The following is a 23733-nucleotide window of genomic DNA, read 5'->3' as shown; positions in this document are numbered from 1 at the left end:
TCAGCACTAGGGGTCGCCGCAGAGTTCTCCTGCCCGGTCATGTGACCACCTCAGCCGCACTTCCCTCTGTCAGCACTAGGGGTCGCCGCAGAGTTCTCCTGCCCGGTCATGTGACCACCTCAGCCGCACTTCCCTCTGTCAGCACTAGGGGTCGCCGCAGAGTTCTCCTGCCCGGTCATGTGATCAGCACAGCCGGAAGTGGGTTTGAATTGCCCGCGCAGGGAGTCGTCAGGCCGGTAGGTGGTTCTTCGTGCGGCTGATCAGGATGCAGTGAGATTTCTACAGCGGTCTGGGCTCCCTCGCCTGGTGGTCACTGTGTAGGAGGAGGTGAGTGACGTCACTGTGGTGGTGGAGGAGGAGGTGAGTGACGTCACTGTGGTGGAGGAGGTGAGTGACGTCACTGTGGTGGAGGAGGTGAGTGACGTCACTGTGGTGGAGGAGGTGAGTGACGTCACTGGGGGGGGGTGACTACTAACCCTGTAATATCTGGACTGTCTTTCTCACTGTTACTCCATCTCCGTTGATTAAAGAGGCCCCTCCCCCCTGAGAGACCCCGCCCCTGTTAGACTCCACCTCCTCTCCTGTTAGGTCCTCCTATCCTGAGAGGCCTCGTCCCCGCTCCTGTTAGGCCCCTCCTCCTTTCCTGAGAGGCCCCGCCTCCTCTCGCTAGGCCCCGGGGGATAGGTGACGTCACTGGGAGGCTGGTGACAGTGCTGGGGATAGGTGACGTCACTGGGAGGCTGGTGACCGTGCTGGGGATAGGTGACGTCACTGGGAGGCTGGTGACAGTGCTGGGGATAGGTGACGTCACTGGGAGGCTGGTGACAGTGCTGGGGGGTAGGTGACGTCACTGGGAGGCTGGTGACAGTGCTGGGGGATAGGTGACGTCACTGGGAGGCTGGTGACAGTGCTGGGGGATAGGTGACGTCACTGGGAGGCTGGTGACAGTGCTGGGGGATAGGTGACGTCACTGGGAGGCTGGTGACAGTGCTGGGGGATAGGTGACGTCACTGGGAGGCTGGTGACAGTGCTGGGGATAGGTGACGTCACTGGGAGGCTGGTGACAGTGCTGGGGGATAGGTGACGTCACTGGTGATGACAGTGCTGGGGGATAGGTGACGTCACTGGGAGGCTGGTGACACTGCTGGGGGATAGGTGACGTCACTGGGAGGCTGGTGACAGTGCTGGGGGATAGGTGACGTCACTGGGAGGCTGGTGACAGTGCTGGGGGATAGGTGACGTCACTGGTGATGACAGTGCTGGGGGATAGGTGACGTCACTGGTGATGACACTGCTGGGGATAGGTGACGTCACTGGGAGGCTGGTGACACTGCTGGGGGATAGGTGACGTCACTGGGAGGCTGGTGACAGTGCTGGGGGATAGGTGACGTCACTGGGAGGCTGGTGACAGTGCTGGGGATAGGTGACGTCACTGGGAGGCTGATGACAGTGCTGGGGGATAGGTGACGTCACTGGGAGGCTGGTGACAGTGCTGGGGGATAGGTGACGTCACTGGGAGGCTGGTGACAGTGCTGGGGATAGGTGACGTCACTGGGAGGCTGGTGACAGTGCTGGGGGATAGGTGACGTCACTGGGAGGCTGATGACAGTGCTGGGGGATAGGTGACGTCACTGGGAGGCTAGTGACAGTACTGGGGGATAGGTGACGTCACTGGGAGGCTGGTGACAGTGCTGGGGATAGGTGACGTCACTGGTGATGACAGTGCTGGGGGATAGGTGACGTCACTGGGAGGCTGATGACAGTGCTGGGGGATAGGTGACGTCACTGGGAGGCTGGTGACACTGCTGGGGGATAGGTGACGTAACTGGGAGGCTGATGACAGTGCTGGGGGATAGGTGACGTCACTGGGAGGCTGGTGACAGTGCTGGGGGATAGGTGACGTCACTGGTAGGCTGGTGACAGTGCTGGGGGATAGGTGACGTCACTGGTGATGACAGTGCTGGGGGATAGGTGACGTCACTGGGAGGCTGGTGACAGTGCTGGGGGATAGGTGACGTCACTGGGAGGCTGGTGACAGTGCTGGGGGATAGGTGACGTCACTGGGAGGCTGATGACAGTGCTGGGGGATAGGTGACGTCACTGGGAGGCTGGTGACAGTGCTGGGGGATAGGTGACGTCACTGGGAGGCTGGTGACAGTGCTGGGGGATAGGTGACGTTACTGGGAGGCTGATGGCAGTGCTGGGGGATAGGTGACGTCACCGGGAGGCTGGTGACAGTGCTGGGGGATAGGTGACGTCGCTGGGGGATAGGTGACGTCACTGGGAGGCTGGTGACAGTGCTGGGGGATAGGTGACGTCACTGGGAGGCTGATGACAGTGCTGGGGGAGAGGTGACGCCACTGGAGGCTGGTGACAGTGCTGGAGGATAGGTGACGTCACTGGTGATGGCAGTGCTGGGGGATAGCTGACGTCACTGGGAGGCTGGTGACAGTGCTGGGGGATAGGTGACGTCACTGGGAGGCTGGTGACAGTGCTGGGGGATAGGTGACGTGCCCGGTCATGTGACTACCTCCGCCGCACTTCCCTCTGTCAGCACTAGGGGTCGCCGCAGAGTTCTCCTGCCCGGTCATGTGACCTCCTCCGCCGCACTTCCCTCTGTCAGCACTAGAAGTCGCCGCAGAGTTCTCCTGCCCGGTCATGTGACCACCTCCGCCGCACTTCCCTCTGTCAGCACTAGAGGTCGCAGCAGAGTTCTCCTGCCCGGTCATGTGACCACCTCCGCCGCACTTCCCTCTGTCAGCACTAGGGGTCGCCGCAGAGTTCTCCTGCCCGGTCATGTGACCTCCTGAGCCGCACTTCCCTCTGTCAGCACTAGGGGTCGCCGCAGAGTTCTCCTGCCCGGTCATGTGACCACCTCAGCCGCACTTCCCTCTGTCAGCACTAGGGGTCGCCGCAGAGTTCTCCTGCCCGGTCATGTGATCAGCACAGCCGGAAGTGGGTTTGAATTGCCCGCGCAGGGAGTCGTCAGGCCGGTAGGTGGTTCTTCGTGCGGCTGATCAGGATGCAGTGAGATTTCTACAGCGGTCTGGGCTCCCTCGCCTGGTGGTCACTGTGTAGGAGGAGGTGAGTGACGTCACTGTGGTGGTGGAGGAGGAGGTGAGTGACGTCACTGTGGTGGAGGAGGTGAGTGACGTCACTGTGGTGGAGGAGGTGAGTGACGTCACTGTGGTGGAGGAGGTGAGTGACGTCACTGGGGGGGGTGACTACTAACCCTGTAATATCTGGACTGTCTTTCTCACTGTTACTCCATCTCCGTTGATTAAAGAGGCCCCTCCCCCCTGAGAGACCCCGCCCCTGTTAGACTCCACCTCCTCTCCTGTTAGGTCCTCCTATCCTGAGAGGCCTCGTCCCCGCTCCTGTTAGGCCCCTCCTCCTTTCCTGAGAGGCCCCGCCTCCTCTCGCTAGGCCCCGGGGGATAGGTGACGTCACTGGGAGGCTGGTGACAGTGCTGGGGATAGGTGACGTCACTGGGAGGCTGGTGACAGTGCTGGGGATAGGTGACGTCACTGGGAGGCTGGTGACAGTGCTGGGGATAGGTGACGTCACTGGGAGGCTGGTGATGACAGTGCTGGGGGATAGGTGACGTCACTGGGAGGCTGGTGACAGTGCTGGGGGATAGGTGACGTCACTGGGAGGCTGGTGACAGTGCTGGGGGATAGGTGACGTCACTGGGAGGCTGATGACAGTGCTGGGGGATAGGTGACGTCACTGGGAGGCTGGTGACACTGCTGGGGGATAGGTGACGTAACTGGGAGGCTGATGACAGTGCTGGGGGATAGGTGACGTCACTGGGAGGCTGATGACAGTGCTGGGGGATAGGTGACGTCACTGGGAGGCTGGTGACAGTGCTGGGGGATAGGTGACGTCACTGGGAGGCTGGTGACAGTGCTGGGGGATAGGTGACGTCACTGGTGATGAGGCTGGTGATGACAGTGCTGGGGGATAGGTGACGTCACTGGGAGGCTGGTGACAGTGCTGGGGGATAGGTGACGTCACTGGGAGGCTGGTGACAGTGCTGGGGGATAGGTGACGTCACTGGGAGGCTGGTGACAGTGCTGGGGGATAGGTGACGTCACTGGGAGGCTGATGACAGTGCTGGGGGATAGGTGACGTCACTGGGAGGCTGGTGACACTGCTGGGGGATAGGTGACGTAACTGGGAGGCTGATGACAGTGCTGGGGGATAGGTGACGTCACTGGATGGCTGATGACAGTGCTGGGGGATAGGTGACGTCACTGGGAGGCTGGTGACAGTGCTGGGGGATAGGTGACGTCACTGGGAGGCTGGTGACAGTGCTGGGGGATAGGTGACGTCACTGGTGATGACAGTGCTGGGGGATAGGTGACGTCACTGGGAGGCTGGTGACAGTGCTGGGGGATAGGTGACGTCACTGGGAGGCTGGTGACAGTGCTGGGGGATAGGTGACGTCACTGGGAGGCTGATGACAGTGCTGGGGGATAGGTGACGTCACTGGGAGGCTGGTGACAGTGCTGGGGGATAGGTGACGTCACTGGGAGGCTGGTGACAGTGCTGGGGGATAGGTGACGTTACTGGGAGGCTGATGGCAGTGCTGGGGGATAGGTGACGTCACCGGGAGGCTGGTGACAGAGCTGGGGGATAGGTGACGTCACTGGGAGGCTGGTGACAGTGCTGGGGGATAGGTGACGTCACTGGGAGGCTGGTGACAGTGCTGGGGGATAGGTGACGTCACTGGGAGGCTGATGACAGTGCTGGGGGACAGGTGACGCCACTGGAGGCTGGTGACAGTGCTGGAGGATAGGTGACGTCACTGGTGATGGCAGTGCTGGGGGATAGCTGACGTCACTGGGAGGCTGGTGACAGTGCTGGGGGATAGGTGACGTCACTGGGAGGCTGGTGACAGTGCTGGGGGATAGGTGACGTCACTGGGAGGCTGGTGACAGTGCTGGGGGATAGGTGACATCACTGTTGATGACAGTGCTGGGGGATAGGTGACATCACTGGTGATGACAGTGCTGGGGGATAGGTGACGTCACTGGGAGGCTGGTGACAGTGCTGGGGGATAGGTGACGTCACTGGGAGGCTGGTGACAGTGCTGGGGATAGGTGACGTCACTGGGAGGCTGATGACAGTGCTGGGGGATAGGTGACGTCACCGGGAGGCTGGTGACAGTGCTGGTGGATAGGTGACATCACTGCTGGTGACAGTGCTGGGGGATAGGTGACGTCACTGGGAGGCTGGTGACAGTGCTGGGGGATAGGTGACATCACTGCTGGTGACAGTGCTGGGGGATAGGTGACGTCACTGGGAGGCTGGTGACAGTGCTGGGGGATAGGTGACGTCACTGGGAGGCTGATGACAGTGCTGGGGGATAGGTGACGTCACTGGGAGGCTGGTGACAGTGCTGGGGGATAGGTGACGTCACTGGTGATCACAGTGCTGGGGGATAGGTGACGTCACTGGGAGGCTGATGACAGTGCTGGGGGATAGGTGACGTCACTGGGAGGCTGATGACAGTGCTGGGGGATAGGTGACGTCACTGGGAGGCTGGTGACAGTGCTGGGGGATAGGTGACGTCACTGGGAGGCTGGTGACAGTGCTGGGGGATAGGTGACGTCACTGGTGATGACAGTGCTGGGGGATAGGTGACGTCACTGGGAGGCTGGTGACAGTGCTGGGGGATAGGTGACGTCACTGGGAGGCTGGTGACAGTGCTGGGGGATAGGTGACGTCACCGGGAGGCTGGTGACAGTGCTGGGGGATAGGTGACATCACTGGGAGGCTGATGACAGTGCTGGGGGATAGGTGACGTCACTGGGAGGCTGATGGCAGTGCTGGGGGATAGGTGACGTCACTGGGAGGCTGGTGACAGTGCTGGGGGATAGGTGACGTCACTGGGAGGCTGGTGACAGTGCTGGGGGATAGGTGACGTCACTGGGAGGCTGATGACAGTGCTGGGGGATAGGTGACATCACTGGTGATGACAGTGCTGGGGGATAGGTGACGTCACTGGGAGGCTGATGACAGTGCTGGGGGATAGGTGACGTCACTGGGAGGCTGATGACAGTGCTGCGGGATAGGTGACGTCACTGGGAGGCTGATGACAGTGCTGGGGGATAGGTGACGTCACTGGGAGGCTGATGACAGTGCTTGGATAGGTGACGTCACTGGGAGGCTGATGACAGTGCTGGGGGATAGGTGACATCACTGGTGATGACAGTGCTGGGGGATAGGTGACGTCACTGGTGATGACAGTGCTGGGGGATAGGTGACGTCACTGGGAGGCTGGTGACAGTGCTGGGGGATAGGTGACGTCACTGGGAGGCTGGTGACAGTGCTGGGGGATAGGTGACGTCACTGGGAGGCTGATGACAGTGCTGGGGGATAGGTGACGTCACTGGTGATGACAGTGCTGGGGGATAGGTGACGTCACTGGGAGGCTGATGACAGTGCTGGGGAATAGGTGACGTCACTGGGAGGCTGGTGACAGTGCTGGGGGATAGGTGACGTCACTGGGAGGCTGGTGACAGTGCTGGGGGACAGGTGACGTCACTGGGAGGCTGATGACAGTGCTGGGGGATAGGCGACGTCACTGGGAGGCTGGTGACAGTGCTGGGGGATAGGTGACGTCACTGGGAGGCTGATGACAGTGCTGGGGGATAGGTGACATCACTGGTGATGACAGTGCTGGGGGATAGGTGACGTCACTGGGAGGCTGATGACAGTGCTGGGGAATAGGTGACGTCACTGGGAGGCTGGTGACAGTGCTGGGGGATAGGTGACGTCACTGGGAGGCTGGTGACAGTGCTGGGGGACAGGTGACGTCACTGGGAGGCTGATGACAGTGCTGGGGGATAGGCGACGTCACTGGGAGGCTGGTGACAGTGCTGGGGGATAGGTGACGTCACTGGGAGGCTGATGACAGTGCTGGGGGATAGGTGACGTCACTGGGAGGCTGATGACAGTGCTGGGGGATAGGTGACGTCACTGGGAGGCTGATGACAGTGCTGTAGGATAGGTGACATCACTGGTGATGACAGTGCTGGGGGATAGGTGACGTCACCGGGAGGCTGCTGACAGTGCTGGGGGATAGGTGACGTCACTGGGAGGCTGATGACACTGCTGGGGGATAGGTGACGTCACTGGGAGGCAGGTGACAGTGCTGGGGGATAGGTGACGTCACTGGGAGGCTGATGACAGTGCTGGGGGAGAGGTGACGTCACTGGGAGGCTGATGACAGTGCTGGGGGATAGGTGACGTCACCGGGAGGCTGATGACAGTGCTGGGGGATAGGTGACGTCACTGGGAGGCTGATGACACTGCTGAGGGATAGGTGACGTCACTGGGAGGCTAATGACACTGCTGGGGGATAGGTGACGTCACTGGGAGGCTGGTGACAGTGTTGGGGGATAGGTGACGTCACTGGGAGGCTGATGACAGTGCTGGGGGATAGGTGACATCACTGGGAGGCTGATGACAGTGCTGGGGGATAGGCGACGTCACTGGGAGGCTGGTGACAGTGCTGGGGGATAGGCGACGTCACTGGGAGGCTGGTGACAGTGCTGGGGGATAGGTGACGTCACTGGGAGGCTGATGACAGTGCTGGGGGATAGGTGACGTCACTGGGAGGCTGATGACAGTGCTGGGGGATAGGTGACGTCACTGGGAGGCAGGTGACAGTGCTGGGGGAGAGGTGACGTCACTGGGAGGCTGATGACAGTGCTGGGGGAGAGGTGACGTCACTGGGAGGCTGATGGCAGTGCTGGGGGATAGGTGACGTCACTGGGAGGCTGGTGACAGTGCTGGGGGATGGGTGACGTCACTGGGAGGCTGATGGCAGTGCTGGGGGATAGGTGACGTCACTGGGAGGCTGGTGACAGTGCTGGGGGATAGGTGACGTCACTGGGAGGCTGGTGACAGTGCTGGGGGAGAGGTGACGTCGCCGGGAGGCAGGTGACAGTGCTGGGGGAGAGGTGACGTCGCCGGGAGGCTGGTGACACTGCTGGGGGATAGGTGACGTCACTGGGAGGCTGGTGACAGTGCTGGGGGATAGGTGACGTCACTGGGAGGCTGGTGACAGTGCTGGGGGATAGGTGACGTCACTGGGAGGCTGATGACAGTGCTGGGGGATAGGTGACGTCACTGGGAGGCTGGTGACAGTGCTGGGGGATAGGTGACGTCACTGGGAGGCTGATGACAGTGCTGGGGGATAGGTGACGTCACTGGTGATGACAGTGCTGGGGGATAGGTGACGTCACTGGGAGGCTGGTGACAGTGTTGGGGGATAGGTGACGTCACTGGGAGGCTGGTGACAGTGCTGGGGGATAGGTGACGTCACTGGGAGGCTGGTGACAGTGCTGGGGGATAGGTGACGTCACTGGGAGGCTGGTGACAGTGCTGGGGGATAGGTGACGTCACTGGGAGGCTGATGACAGTGCTGGGGGATAGGTGACATATGACCCAGTATAGAAGCCCCTCCCCTGAGCAGCACATGACTTGAATGCTCCGCCCTTTTATTCACAGTTGGGGTCACGATGAGGTCAGTGAGTGCAGAGTCCCCTGTCCGGGATCAGAGACGTCGCTGGGAGCGGAAAAGAGGACGGACGGCGCGGGAAGTGCTGGAGACGGAGCGGGAGTACGTGGAGGACCTGGAGCTCATCACAAAGGTGACGTCATTGTAATCAGCCGCCTCCCCCACATATCAGGCCGCGGGATATCCTATCATCTCATTCACTCTGGGAAAGAATGTGACTGATATCAGCCGCTCCTCTTATAACGCTCCAGCGCTGATATAACCTCCAGACATTACATCATATGTGACTGATATCAGCCGCTCCTCTTATAACGCTCCAGCGCTGATATAACCTCCAGAGACATTACATCACATGTGACTGATATCAGCCGCTCCTCCTATAACGCTCCAGCGCTGATATAACCTCCAGAGACATTACATCCTATGTGACTGATATCGGCCGCTCCTCTTATAACGCTCCAGCGCTGATATAACCTCCAGAGACATTACATCCTATGTGACTGATATCAGCCGCTCCTCTTATAACGCTCCAGCGCTGATATAACCTCCAGAGACATTACATCACATGTGACTGATATCAGCCGCTCCTCCTATAACGCTCCAGCGCTGATATAACCTCCAGAGACATTACATCACATGTGACTGATATCAGCCGCTCCTCCTATAACGCTCCAGCGCTGATATAACCTCCAGACATTACATCATATGTGACTGATATCAGCCGCTCCTCCTATAACGCTCCAGCGCTGATATAACCTCCAGACATTACATCACATGTGACTGATATCAGCCGCTCCTCCTATAACGCTCCAGCGCTGATATAACCTCCAGAGACATTACATCACATGTGACTGATATCAGCCGCTCCTCCTATAACGCTCCAGCGCTGATATAACCTCCAGACATTACATCACATGTGACTGATATCAGCCGCTCCTCCTATAACGCTCCAGCACTGATATAACCTCCAGAGACATTACATCATATGTGACTGATATCAGCCGCTCCTCCTATAACGCTCCAGCGCTGATATAACCTCCAGAGACATTACATCACATGTGACTGATATCAGCCGCTCCTCCTATAACGCTCCAGCGCTGATATAACCTCCAGACATTACATCACATGTGACTGATATCAGCCGCTCCTCCTATAACGCTCCAGCACTGATATAACCTCCAGAGACATTACATCCTATGTGACTGATATCAGCCGCTCCTCTTATAACGCTCCAGCACTGATATAACCCCAGAGACATTACATCACATGTGACTGATATCAGCCGCTCCTCTTATAACGCTCCAGTACTGATATAACCTCCAGAGACATTACATCCTATGTGACTGATATCAGCCGCTCCTCCTATAACGCTCCAGCGCTGATATAACCTCCAGAGACATTACATCCTATGTGACTGATATCGGCCGCTCCTCTTATAACGCTCCAGTACTGATATAACCTCCAGAGACATTACATCCTATGTGACTGATATCAGCCGCTCCTCTTATAACGCTCCAGCGCTGATATAACCTCCAGAGACATCACATCATATGTGACTGATATCAGCCGCTCCTCTTATAACGCTCCAGCACTGATATAACCCCAGAGACATTACATCACATGTGACTGATATCAGCCGCTCCTCTTATAACGCTCCAGCACTGATATAACCTCCAGAGACATTACATCCTATGTGACTGATATCAGCCGCTCCTCTTATAACGCTCCAGCGCTGATATAACCTCCAGAGACATTACATCACATGTGACTGATATCAGCTGCTCCTCTTATAACGCTCCAGCGCTGATATAACCTCCAGAGACATTACATCATAGGTGACTGATATCAGCCGCTCCTCTTATAACGCTCCAGCGCTGATATAACCTCCAGAGACATTACATCATATGTGACTGATATCAGCCGCTCCTCTTATAACGCTCCAGCGCTGATATAACCTCCAGAGACATTACATCATATGTGACTGATATCAGCCGCTCCTCTTATAACGCTCCAGCGCTGATATAACCTCCAGACATTACATCACATGTGACTGATATCAGCCGCTCCTCTTATAACGCTCCAGTACTGATATAACCTCCAGAGACATTTACATCATATGTGACTGATATCAGCCGCTCCTCTTATAACGCTCCAGCACTGATATAACCTCCAGACATTACATCCTATGTGACTGATATCAGCCGCTCCTCTTATAACGCTCCAGCACTGATATAACCTCCAGAGACATTACATCCTATGTGACTGATATCAGCCGCTCCCCTTATAACGCTCCAGCGCTGATATAACCTCCAGAGACATCACATCATATGTGACTGATATCAGCCGCTCCTCTTATAACGCTCCAGCGCTGATATAACCTCCAGACATTACATCCTATGTGACTGATATCAGCCGCTCCTCTTATAACGCTCCAGCGCTGATATAACCTCCAGAGACATTACATCACATGTGACTGATATCAGCCGCTCCTCTTATAACGCTCCAGTACTGATATAACCTCCAGAGACTTTACATCACATGTGACTGATATCGGCCGCTCCTCTTATAACGCTCCAGCGCTGATATAACCTCCAGACATTACATCACATGTGACTGATATCGGCCGCTCCTCTTATAACGCTCCAGCGCTGATATAATCTTCTCTTCCAGTTCTATGATGAGGTGTTCAGGGTTCGCTGCGGGAGTCTGACGTTGGCGCAGGAAGGGATCTGCGGCACCATCCCCAGTCTGGTGAAGGTGAACCGGTGAGGACGAGAGGGACCCTGGGGGTGGCTCCTGTGGCTCCCAGTGCCGTGGTCACATGACTCAGGTGACGCCCTTCTGTGTCGCAGGTCTCTGCTGATGTCCCTGGAGCGGGATATGGCGCCCTCCGGCTTCCAGACCTTCTCCCAGTACCTGCATCTCTACACGAAGCACGCCGACTGCATAGACGCCACGCGGCACGCCCTACAGGTGAGGCTGCGCTGCATTCTGGGAGAGTCAGTCATGTGACAGCAGTATTGTGACCGCAGCTCTGGATGTGAGAGGAGAATAAGACGTACTAGAACAGCAGAATTGTGACCGCAGCTCTGGATGTGAGTGGAGTATGAGATATGATGGAACAGCAGAATTGTGACCGCAGCTCTGGATGTGAGAGGAGTATGAGACCTGATGGAACAGCAGAATTGTGACCGCAGCTCTGTATGTGAGTGGAGTATGAGACATGCTAGAACAGCAGAATTGTGACCGCAACTCTGGGTGTGAGAGGAGTATGAGACACGATGGAACAGCAGAATTGTGACCGCAGCTCTGGGTGTGAGAGGAGTATGAGACACGATGGAACAGCAGAATTGTGACCGCAGCTCTGGGTGTGAGAGGAGAATAAGACGTACTAGAACAGCAGAATTGTGACCGCAGCTCTGGGTGTGAGAGGAGAATAAGACGTACTAGAACAGCAGAATTGTGACCGCAGCTCTGGATGTGAGTGGAGTATGAGATATGATGGAACAGCAGAATTGTGACCGCAGCTCTGGATGTGAGAGGAGTATGAGACATGATGGAACAGCAGAATTGTGACCGCAGCTCTGGATGTGAGAGGAGTATGAGACCTGATGGAACAGCAGAATTGTGACCGCAGCTCTGTATGTGAGTGGAGTATGAGACATGCTAGAACAGCAGAATTGTGACCGCAGCTCTGGATGTGAGTGGAGTATGAGACATGATGGAACAGCAGAATTGTGACCGCAGCTCTGAATGTGAGAGGAGTATGAGACCTGATGGAACAGCAGAATTGTGACCGCAGCTCTGGATGTGAGAGGAGTATGAGACCTGATGGAACAGCAGAATTGTGACCGCAGCTCTGGATGTGAGTGGAGAATAAGACATGATAGAACAGCAGAATTGTGACCGCAGCTCTGGATGTGAGTGGAGAATAAGACATGATAGAACAGCAGAATTGTGACTGCAGCTCTGTATGTGAGTGGAGTATGAGACATGATGAAACAGCAGAATTGTGACCGCAGCTCTGGATGTGAGTGGAGTATGAGACATGATGGAACAGCAGAATTGTGACTGCAGCTCTGGATGTGAGTGGAGAATAAGACGTGCTAGAACAGCAGAATTGTGACCGCAGCTCTGGATGTGAGTGGAGAATAAGACATGATAGAACAGCAGAATTGTGACCGCAGCTCTGGATGTGAGTGGAGAATAAGACATGATAGAACAGCAGAATTGTGACTGCAGCTCTGTATGTGAGTGGAGTATGAGACATGATGAAACAGCAGAATTGTGACCGCAGCTCTGGATGTGAGTGGAGTATGAGACATGATGGAACAGCAGAATTGTGACTGCAGCTCTGGATGTGAGTGGAGAATAAGACGTGCTAGAACAGCAGAATTGTGACTGCAGCTCTGGATGTGAGTGGAGAATAAGACGTGATAGAACAGCAGAATTGTGACTGCAGCTCTGTATGTGAGTGGAGAATAAGACTTGCTAGAACAGCAGAATTGTGACTGCAGCTCTGTATGTGAGTGGAGAATAAGACATGATAGAACAGCAGAATTGTGACTGCAGCTCTGGATGTGAGTGGAGAATAAGACATGATGGAACAGCAGAATGCTAGAAATACTTTACTGGAAGGCCCCTACATTCAAAAATACACTTTCTTTTATCCCCTGCTCCCATGCAAGGGAGACACCCACAACAACCATACATTAACCCATAACACAAAGGTACAACCCACATAACATCCTCCCCTCTGCCTGTGATATAATCATGGTACAATGGTTAACACAATTATCCCAGGCAGGAGAATACACAATGTCCTCTGTCCTGGAGACAACCGAGGTGTAATCCCATTATCTCTCAGGACAGAGGGCAATCGCCAATACACACGGGGATACAATAGAACAGACATCACTTACTCACACATACAATGTCCCACCCTTTACAATACACACAGACGTGTAACATATCCCAACATGGCACGAATCAGACCAGGGGTTAAAAGTTAGTACAAGTCTCTTGGGCCTGGCTGTAGGTTCTACACAGTCTTTTGTCCTGGAGACAATTGAGAAGTGATCCACTTATCTCCCAAGGACAGACTCCATTAGCCACATGGTAGCAAAAGACAGCAAAATACATGAACTTATATAACTATGCCGCTATTACACAAAACCGGTGCATACAACATGGGACCGTAACCACACGGTAAGAGGCGGGCAAGTAGTCCTCTCCAAGCCCTCGGGGCAACCTCAAAAGAGGGGAGTTTGTCACAATCACTATTCTGTGTACGGCTATGCTGCCCCTGTCGGTGACATCACTACTCTGTGTGCGGCTATGCTGCCCCTGTCGGTGACATCACTACTGTGTGTGCGGCTATGCTGCCCCTGTCGGTGACATCACTACTCTGTGTGCGGCTATGCTGCCTTTGTCGGTGACATCACTATTCTGTGTGCGGCTATGCTGCCTTTGTCGGTGACATCACTATTCTGTGTGCGGCTATGCTGCCTTTGTCGGTGACATCACTATTCTGTGTGCGGCTATGCTGCCCCTGTCGGTGACATCACTATTCTGTGTGCGGCTATGCTGCTCCTGTCGGTGACATCACTACTGTGTGCGGCTATGCTGCCCCTGTCGGTGACATCACTATTCTGTGTGCGGCTATGCTGCCCCTGTCGGTGACATCACTACTCTGTGTGCGGCTATGCTGCCCCTGTCGGTGACATCACTACTCTGTGTGCCGCTATGCTGCCCCTGTCGGTGACATCACTACTCTGTGTGCGGCTATGCTGCCCCTGTCGGTGACATCACTATTCTGTGTGCGGCTATGCTGCCCCTGTCGGTGACATCACTACTCTGTGTGCGGCTATGCTGCCCCTGTCGGTGACATCACTACTCTGTGTGCGGCTATGCTGCCCCTGTCGGTGACTATCACTACTCTGTGTGCGGCTATGCTGCCCCTGTCGGTGACATCACTATTCTGTGTGCGGCTATGCTGCCCCTGTCGGTGAATATCACTACTCTGTGTGCGGCTATGCTGCCCCTGTCGGTGACATCACTACTCTGTGTGCGGCTATGCTGCCCCTGTCGGTGACATCACTACTCTGTGTGCGGCTATGCTGCCCCTGTCGGTGACATCACTACTCTGTGTGCGGCTATGCTGCCCCTGTCGGTGACATCACTACTCTGTGTGCGGCTATGCAGCCCTTGTCGGTGACATCACTACTCTGTGTGCGGCTATGCAGCCCTTGTCGGTGACATCACTACTCTGTGTGTGGCTATGCAGCCCTTGTCGGTGACATCACTACTCTGTGTGCGGCTATGCTGCCCCTGTCGGTGACATCACTACTCTGTGTGCGGCTATGCTGCCCCTGTCGGTGACATCACTACTCTGTGTGCGGCTATGCTGCCCCTGTCGGTGACATCACTATTCCCGTTGTACCGACATCTCGTCTCTTTCAGACTCAGGTAAAGAAGAAGAAATCTTTTGCTCGCTTCATGAAGTTGCAGGAATCCCGTCCGGAATTTCAGGGCCGAACCCTGGAGCAGCTGCTGGAGCTCCCCCTGCAGAGGGTCATGAGGTAAGTGCCCCTGTAATCCGGCATCCAATAATCCAGAACCCTGGAGCTCCCCCTGCAGAGGGTCAGGAGGTAAGTGCCCCTGTAATCCGGCATCCAATAGTCCAGAACCCTGGAGCTCCCCCTGCAGAGGGTCAGGAGGTAAGTGCCCCTGTAATCCGGCATCCAATAATCCAGAACCCTGGAGCTCCCCCAGCAGAGGGTCAGGAGGTAAGTGCCCCTGTAATCCGGCATCCAATAATCCAGAACCCTGGAGCTCCCCCGTCAGAGGGTCATGAGGTAAGTGCCCCTGTAATCCGGCATCCAATAATCCAGAACCCTGGAGCTCCCCTGCAGAGGGTCAGGAGGTAAGTGTGGCGAAACCAACCTCGCCACTGGGTTTTGGAGGGGGCTGTTTGAAGGCCTCTTGCCTCAGGATTATGGCCCATAGTAACTTTTAAACCCCTGAACCTATTCCAGGGAATTTTGGATAGGTTTGTCCCCCAAGTTATACTGTTTAAATTGATGTAAGTTATATGTATGGACAATGTAACCTCACAAAGTTATAACAACTTATAATAAGTGTAACTTGTCAGCTTGGGAGGAATATGCTGGGTGTGGTTCTATTGTCCCATTGTCCCATTGTGTGTTTAAATGGTGATGTCTGTCCTGTTGTCTCCACGTGTGTATTGGTGATCTCCCCTTTGTCCTGAGAGATAATTGGATTGTCTTCGGTCGTCTCCGGGACAGAGGGGAGGAAACCATGATGCATTGTGGGGATATGTTGTATCTGTTCTGTGTCGCAGTCTCCCTTCTGGTCCTCTAGGGGGCGGGAACGATTGGTTGCTGTATTTACATTGTGTGTGTTGTGAATTACTGATTGGTTGGATTTCAAAACCCTGTGGGCAGTACTATGTTTGGTTTTTATCAATAAAAGAGTCTGTACTTGAAGTACAGTCAGACCACTGCTGACCCTCAAGACGGAGCCTTGTCTCGTTATTGGGGGGATTCCCTGTATGCTGTTGGAGACTGATTGCCAGGAGTGTAAGCTGACTGTATGCTTTTCCTGTTCGTCTGCTGACAGCTATTTGCGAGGTTCCAGTTTGGAGTGCTATTTTGTATCCAGTTCGGGAGGTTGGTGTTCTGCAGTAGCTGTGCCTGTCTCTCGGAAAGGGGCATATCGCCTAAACGGATTTTAACCCCTTGTCTGCGGAAACGGTCCGTTACATTGGTGGCAGCAGTGGGATTGTTCCTACAGCCAGAAGGACAGCTACAGGAGACACCATTTCTTTGGATTTTACAATTTAAGGGAAACGCATGTCTCAGTACAGCGACCCTAAAAGCACCAGGATGGAACCAGCAGTGGAGTACAGATACTCTGTGGAGGAATTTGACCGTATGATGTGGTTGCGGCTGAACTTCTTCGGACCCAATCCAGCTGAGAAATATGTAAAGTTCGTGAGGAGTCTAGTGTCTAAGACCCTACTATACCGGGCAGAAGGTGACGGTCAGCTGCCACGTTGGGTGGACCTCCATCGGAAGTTACGGTTGCGGGACAGTGGGAGCCTAGTCTCCATTCCCCAGCGGCAGTGTGAAGTGCAGGGAGGGGAGAGCAGCGGCCTCCCTCCCCAGCGGCAGGCTGAGTTACAGGGGGCAGAGGTAGTTGTTCCTGCCCCCCAGCAGCAGCATGATTTTTTGGAAATTGGGAGCCGAGTCTCCATTCCCCAGCAGCAGACGGAGTTACAGGGGGCAGAGACAGTCGGTCCTGTCCCCCAGCGGCAGAGTGTCCTACAGGGAATAGAGAGCCCAGTCTCCTTTCCCCAGCAGCAGGACACTGTATTGGGAGCGGAGGCGGTCGGTCGCCCTCCCCAGCGGCTGGAAGTATGTATGGGAGAGGAGCTCGTTACCCCCTCTCCCCAGCGGCAGCTTAACGCACCAGGGGGAGACAGTAAGCCCCACAACTGTGCAGATGGGACCGTGGTCTCTGCACTTACAGCACAGGGGGTAGGGACAGTCGGTCTCCCCCTCCAACAACCAGACTCCAACCAGGCTTCTTCCGTGGTAACGCTGGCACCAGGGCAGAGTACCGCTGATCCCTGCCCACAAAGCAACCTCCACTCCAAGCCAGGGAGCAACACAGAGACCGTGAGTACCAGCTTCGAACATAACCTTGGTGGATTCACTGGACAGAGACAGGCTACGAAATTCAGCAGGTCCAGTATTGGGTTGTGGGTGGGCTGCCAGACTAACTCAGGTACCGACCGGCGTGAGGTCAGGTATCTGGTTAGTCTTCCCTGGGGGGGGGAGATGTGTGGCGAAACCAACCTCGCCACGGTGTTTTGGAGGGGGCTGTTTAAAAGCCTCCTGCCTCAGGATTATGGCCCATAGTAACTTTTAAACCCCTGAACCTATTCCAGGGAATTTTGGATAGGTTTGTCCCCCAAGTTATACTGTTTAAATTGATGTAAGTTATATGTATGGACAATGTAACCTCACAAAGTTGTAACAACTTATAATAAGTGTAACTTGTCAGCTTGGGAGGAATATGCTGGGTGTGGTTCTATTGTCCCATTGTGTGTTTAAATGGTGATGTCTGTCCTGTTGTCTCCACATGTGTATTGGCGATCTCCCTTTGTCCTGAGAGATAATTGGATTGTCTTCGGTCGTCTCCCAGGCAGAGAGGAGGAAACCATGATGCATTGTGGGGATATGTTGTATCTGTTCTGTGTCGCAGTCTCCCTTCTGGTCCTCTAGGGGGCGGGAACGATTGGTTGCTGTATTTACATTGTGTGTGTTGTGAATTACTGATTGGTTGGATTTCAAAACCCTGTGGGCAGTACTATGTTTGTTTTTTATCAATAAAAGAGGCTGTACTTGAAGTACAGTCAGACCACTGCTGACCCTCAAGACGGAGCCTTGTCTCGTTATTGGGGGGATTCCCTGTATGCTGTTAGAGACTGATTGCCAGGAGTGTAAGCCGACTGAATGCTTTTCCTGTTCGTCTGCTGGCAGCTATTTGCGAGGTTCCAGTTTGGAGTGCTATTTTGTATCCAGTTCGGGAGGTTGGTGTTCTGCAGTAGCTGTGCCTGTCTTTCGGAAAGGGGCATATCGCCTAAACGGATTTTAACCCCTTTTCTGCTGAAACGGTGCCGTTACAGTAAGTGCCCCTGTAATCCGGCATCCAATAATCCAGAACCTTGGAGCTCCCCCTGCAGAGGGTCATGAGGTAAGTGCCCCTGTAATCCAGCATCCAATAATCCAGGACCCTGGAGCTCCCCCTGCAGAGGGTCAGGAGGTAAGTGCCCCTGTAATCCGGCATCCAATAATCCAGAACCCTGGAGCTCCCCCTGCAGATGGTCAGGAGGTAAGTGCCCCTGTAATCTGGCATCCAATAATCCAGAACCCTGGAGCTCCCCCTGCAGAGGGTCATGAGGTAAGTGCCCCTGTAATCCAGCATCCAATAATCCAGGACCCTGGAGCTCCCCCTGCAGAGGGTCAGGAGGTAAGTGCCCCTGTAATCTGGCATCCAATAATCCATGGCCCTGGAGCTCCCCCTGCAGAGGGTTGTGAGGTAAGTGCCCCTGTATTCCGGCATACAGTAATGCAGAACCCTGGAGCTCCCCCTGCAGAGGGTCAGGAGGTAAGTGCCCCTGTATTCCAGCATCCACTAATCCAGAACCCTGGAGCTCCCCCTGCAGAGGGTCAGGAGGTAACTGCCCCTGTAATCCGGCATCCAATAATCCAGAACCCTGGAGCTCCCCCTGCAGAGGGTCAGGAGGTAAGTGCCCCTGTAATCTGGGGTATTCCTTACTCCGCCCCTTGTTTGATGCTCCGCCTCTTGTCGCAGGTACAGACACTACCTCCAGGACCTGGTGGAGAACACATTTCCGGACAGTCCTGACTCTGCCCATCTTAATGGTAAGAGATGATGCTTGTCTGGTGGGAGTAGTAGTAGTGGGGATGGAGCATCCCTCCCCCGGAGCTGTGCTGTCTCGTGTGTGGCCAGTGACATGTGTCTTCTCAGGAGCTCTCCAGGCCGTGTGCCACGTGTGTGACCACATCGAGAACATGCAGCAGCTGCAGGAAAATGACCAACAGCTGCGGAGAGTCCAGAAACTGCTGAAAGGCCGGAGGACCCGAGTCCTGTCCCCAGGTGAGGGCCGGAGGACTAACTCCTCTCTGCTGTGGGGGGGGTGCAGCAAACGGCTCTGAGCACTACGTGGGGGGGGGGGCGCAGCAAACGGCTCTGAGCACTACGTGGGGGGGGCGCAGCAAACGGCTCTGAGCACTACTGGGGGGGCAGCAAACGGCTCTGAGCACTACGTGGGGGGGGGGCAGCAAACGGCTCTGAGCACTACGTGGGGGGGGGGCGCAGCAAACGGCTCTGAGCACTACGTGGGGGGGGGCGCAGCAAACGGCTCTGAGCACTACGTGGGGGGGCGCAGCAAACGGCTCTGAGCACTACATGGGGGGGAGCCAGCAAACGGCTCTGAGCACTACGTGGGGGGGGGGGCGCAGCAAACGCCTCTGAGCACTACATGGGGGGGCAGCAAACGGATCTGAGCACTATGTGGGGGGGGGCAGCAAACAGCTCTGAGCACTACATGGGGGGGGCAGCAAACGGCTCTGAGCACTACGTGGGGGGGGGCCAGCAAACGGCTCTGAGCACTATGTGGGGGGGGGGCGCAGCAAACGGCTCTGAGCACTACGTGGGGGGAGAGCCAGCAAACGCCTCTGAGCACTACATGGGGGGGGCAGCAAACGGATCTGAGCACTACGTGGGGGAGGGCAGCAAACGGCTCTGAGCACTACGTGGGGGGAGCAGCAAACGGCTCTGAGCACTACGTGGGGGGGGGCAGCAAACGGCTCTGAGCACTACGTGGGGGGGGGCAGCAAACGGCTCTGAGCACTACGTGGGGGGGGGCAGCAAACGGCTCTGAGCACTAACCTGGAGGGTGGGCTAGTAAACGGTTCTGAGTGCTACACCTACACCAGGAGGCAGCAAATGAGTGTGACCAGAGGGGCGCTTCCTTATGATGGGGGTGCTGGTCTCTGCGTGGGTGGATATCGGCGCCATTATTACGGCCAGAAGCCCGGACCGCCGCCTCATAGGCCCATACAGTGCTGTTGGTCCGGGTCCATACTAAATGTCATTGTTATGGGGGGGCTCTTGCTTTTGTGCTCAGTGTCTTTATATTGATGATGGGGAAACTACATTTGTGCAGAGACCTTGCTGATAACGGCGTCAGTTACAGCGCGGTGATGAGACGCCTCTGCCACCACGTCTGACCAGTCCTGCCCCTCAGCTCATGGCAGAGATCGTCAGTACAGTTGTAGGATTCAGCCAGCCGTGGTCTAGGGCCTTGAGTCTGGTGCATGGGATCAGCTGGCGCCTGTAATCCGGGGCCCTGGGCTGTAGTCTGGTGCAGGGGATCAGCTGGCGCCTGTAGTCCGGGGCCCCGTTCTGTAGTCTGGTGCAGGGGATCAGCTGGCGCCTGTAGTCCGGGGCCCTGGGCTGTAGTCTGGTGCAGGGGATCAGCTGGCGTCTGTAGTCTGGGGCCCCGGGCTGTAGTCTGGTGCAGGGGATCAGCTGGCGCCTGTAGTCTGGTGCAGGGGATCAGCTGGCGCCTGTAGTCTGGTGCAGGGGATCAGCTGGCGCCTGTAGTCTGGTGCAGGGGATCAGCTGGCGCCTGTAGTCTGGTGCAGGGGATCAGCTGGCGCCTGTAGTCTGGTGCAGGGGATCAGCTGGCGCCTGTAGTCTGGTGCAGGGGATCAGCTGGCGCCTGTAGTCTGGTGCAGGGGATCAGCTAGCGCCTGTAGTCTGGTGCAGGGGATCAGCTGGCGCCTGTAGTCTGGTGCTGGGGATCAGCTGGGGCCTGTAGTCTGGTGCTGGGGATCAGCTGGGGCCTGTAGTCTGGTGCTGGGGATCAGCTGGGGCCTGTAGTCTGGTGCTGGGGATCAGCTGGCGCCTGTAGTCTGGTGCAGGGGATCAGCTGGCGCCTGTAGTCTGGTGCTGGGGATCAGCTGGCGCCTGTAGTCTGGTGCAGGGGATCAGCTGGCGCCTGTAGTCTGGTGCAGGGGATCAGCTGGCGCCTGTAGTCTGGTGCAGGGGATCAGCTAGCGCCTGTAGTCTGGTGCAGGGGATCAGCTGGCGCCTGTAGTCTGGTGCAGGGGATCAGCTGGCGTCTGTAGTCTGGTGCAGGGGATCAGCTGGCGCCTGTAGTCCGGGGTCCCGGGCTGTAGTCTGGTGCAGGGGATCAGCTGGCGCCTGTAGTCTGGTGCAGGGGATCAGCTGGCGCTTGTAGTCTGGTGCAGGGGATCAGCTGGCGCCTGTAGTCTGGGGCCCCGTGCTGTAGTCTGACGCCTGCTCGTGTGACTCTCTTTTAGGGAGACGCTTCATCAGAGAAGGCTGGCTGTCTCTTGTCCCTCCCAGTGGAGAAGAAGTTAAACCTCGGATGCTCTTCCTCTTCTCTGACGTCCTCTTGGTCACCTCCCCATGTCACCCTTTGCACCCCTTCAACGCTCAGAAGTTCTGCTGTCGTGCTGTCTACCCCCTGATGGAGTGCCAAGTGGAGAAAGTTCTGGGACACACTCAGGGCCAAGGAGGTCTCATCAGTGTATGTACTTACCGTACAGGAGGTGGTGGGCTCCTGGTTCTCCAGATCTGCAGTGAATACTCATGAGGAAACCAAAGAGTTGTTGGCTGTCCATTAGTGATGTGTGAGGGCAGACTGTAGGGGCCGCGTCCTCCCGTATAAAAGTACATTGTGCCTCTGTCCCCCGCAGGCTCGCTCTCGTACTCAGCGGCTCCTTCTCAAGCTCGTCATGCTGGGTGGCGCCTCTCCTTCCCTTTCTCCGCTCCCTCGGATCCCTGTTTCCCTTTCTCCGCTCCCTCGGATCCCTGTCTCCCTTTCTCTGCTCCCTCGGATCCCTTTCTCCGCTCCCTCGGATCCCTGTTTCCCTTTCTCCGCTCCCTCGGATCCCTGTTTCCCTTTCTCCGCTCCCTCGGATCCCTGTCTCCCTTTCTCCGCTCCCTCGGATCCCTGTCTCCCTTTCTCCGCTCCCTCGGATCCCTGTTTCCCTTTCTCCGCTCCCTCGGATCCCTGTCTCCCTTTCTCCGCTCCCTCGGATCCCTGTCTCCCTTTCTCCGCTCCCTCGGATCCCTGTCTCCCTTTCTCCGCTCCCTCGGATCCCTTTCTCCGCTCCCTCGGATCCCTGTCTCCCTTTCTCCGCTCCCTCGGATCCCTGTCTCCCTTTCTCCGCTCCCTCGGATCCCTGTCTCCCTTTCTCCGCTCCCTCGGATCCCTGTCTCCCTTTCTCCGCTCCCTCGGATCCCTGTCTCCCTTTCTCCGCTCCCTCGGATCCCTGTCTCCCTTTCTCCGCTCCCTCGGATCCCTGTCTCCCTTTCTCCGCTCCCTCGGATCCCTGTCTCCCTTTCTCCGCTCCCTCGGATCCCTGTCTCCCTTTCTCCGCTCCCTCGGATCCCTGTCTCCCTTTCTCCGCTCCCTCGGATCCCTGTCTCCCTTTCTCCGCTCCCTCGGATCCCTGTCTCCCTTTCTCCGCTCCCTCGGATCCCTGTTGCTGATTCGGTGCTTGGTGTCATTTTCTATCCACATTGCATGCCACATATCACAGATCACGTCTCCTCAAAGACTAGTCACGTGGCTCCAGCTCTCAGCTCTCAACCCTGAGGTCCTTGTTTCCCTTTCTACACTAACTAAGATCTTTGTTTCCCTCCCTCCGTGATCCTTATTTTTTCCCCTTTCTCTCCTCCCTGATACCCTTGTTTCCTTTTCTTGGCTCCCTTAGCTCCTTGTTTCCCTCTCTCCACTCCCTGAGATCCTTGTTTCCCTTTGTCTGCTTCCTGAGATCCTTGTTGCCCTTTCTCTGCTCTCTGACATCCTTGCTTCCCTTTCTTCGCTCCCTGAGATCCTTGCTTCCCTTTCTTTGTTCCCTGAGATCCTTGCGTCCTTTTCTTCACTCCCTGAGATCTTTGCTTCACTTTCTTCACTCCCTGAGATCCCTGCATCCTTTTCCTTGTTCCCTGAGATCCTTGCTTCCCTTTCTTCGCTCCCTGAGATCCTTGCTTCCCTTTCTTCACTCCCTGAGATCTTTGCTTCACTTTCTTCACTCCCTGAGATCCCTGCATCCTTTTCCTTGTTCCCAGAGATCCTTGCTTCCCTTTCTTTTCTCCCTGAGATCTTTGCTCCCTGAGATCTTTCCTTCCCTTTCTTTGCTCCCTGAGATCTTTGCGTCCCTTTCTTTGCTCCCTGAGATCCTTGCGTCCTTTTCTTTGCTCCCTGAGATCTTTGCGTCCCTTTCTTTGCTCCCTGAGATCTTTGCGTCCCTTTCTTTGCTCCCTGAGATCCTTGCGTCCTTTTCTTTGCTCCCTGAGATCCTTGCGTCCTTTTCTTTGCTCCCTGAGATCTTTGCGTCCCTTTCTTTGCTCCCTGAGATCTTTGCGTCCCTTTCTTTGCTCCCTGAGATCTTTGCGTCCCTTTCTTTGCTCCCCGAGATCCTTGCGTCCTTTTCTTTGCTCCCTGAGATCCTTGCGTCCCTTTCTTTGCTCCCTGAGATCCTTGCGTCCTTTTCTTTGCTCCCTGAGATCCTTGCGTCCTTTTCTTTGCTCCCTGAGATCTTTGC

At 56.0% G+C, this 23733-nt stretch overlaps 1 protein-coding gene across 3 annotated transcripts in view; it reads left to right on the top strand.

Moving 5' to 3' along the window:
• The first annotated feature begins 276 nt into the window (after positions 1 to 276).
• ARHGEF39 (Rho guanine nucleotide exchange factor 39) overlaps positions 277 to 23733 on the top strand; it is a 34301-nt gene continuing 10844 nt past the window's right edge. For 2 of the 3 annotated variants that reach the window (XM_044276455.1, XM_044276453.1), the window contains exons 1-8: positions 2950 to 3084; positions 8524 to 8666; positions 11204 to 11298; positions 11386 to 11506; positions 14996 to 15114; positions 18938 to 19008; positions 19115 to 19243; positions 21478 to 21707. In XM_044276455.1, coding sequence (XP_044132390.1) covers positions 8535 to 8666; positions 11204 to 11298; positions 11386 to 11506; positions 14996 to 15114; positions 18938 to 19008; positions 19115 to 19243; positions 21478 to 21707 — 897 coding nt within the window. In that variant the 5' untranslated portion in view covers positions 2950 to 3084; positions 8524 to 8534. Of the gene's footprint in view, positions 328 to 2949; positions 3085 to 8523; positions 8667 to 11203; positions 11299 to 11385; positions 11507 to 14995; positions 15115 to 18937; positions 19009 to 19114; positions 19244 to 21477; positions 21708 to 23733 lie in introns of those variants that run through there. The other variant, XM_044276454.1, reaches the window with a different exon arrangement.

This window comes from Bufo gargarizans, chromosome 1, assembly GCF_014858855.1.
Source record: "Bufo gargarizans isolate SCDJY-AF-19 chromosome 1, ASM1485885v1, whole genome shotgun sequence".
Taxonomy (NCBI): Eukaryota; Metazoa; Chordata; class Amphibia; order Anura; family Bufonidae; genus Bufo; species Bufo gargarizans.
The sequence above is the reverse complement of the archived record's forward strand: the minus strand, read 5'-3'. Positions and strand labels throughout refer to the sequence as shown.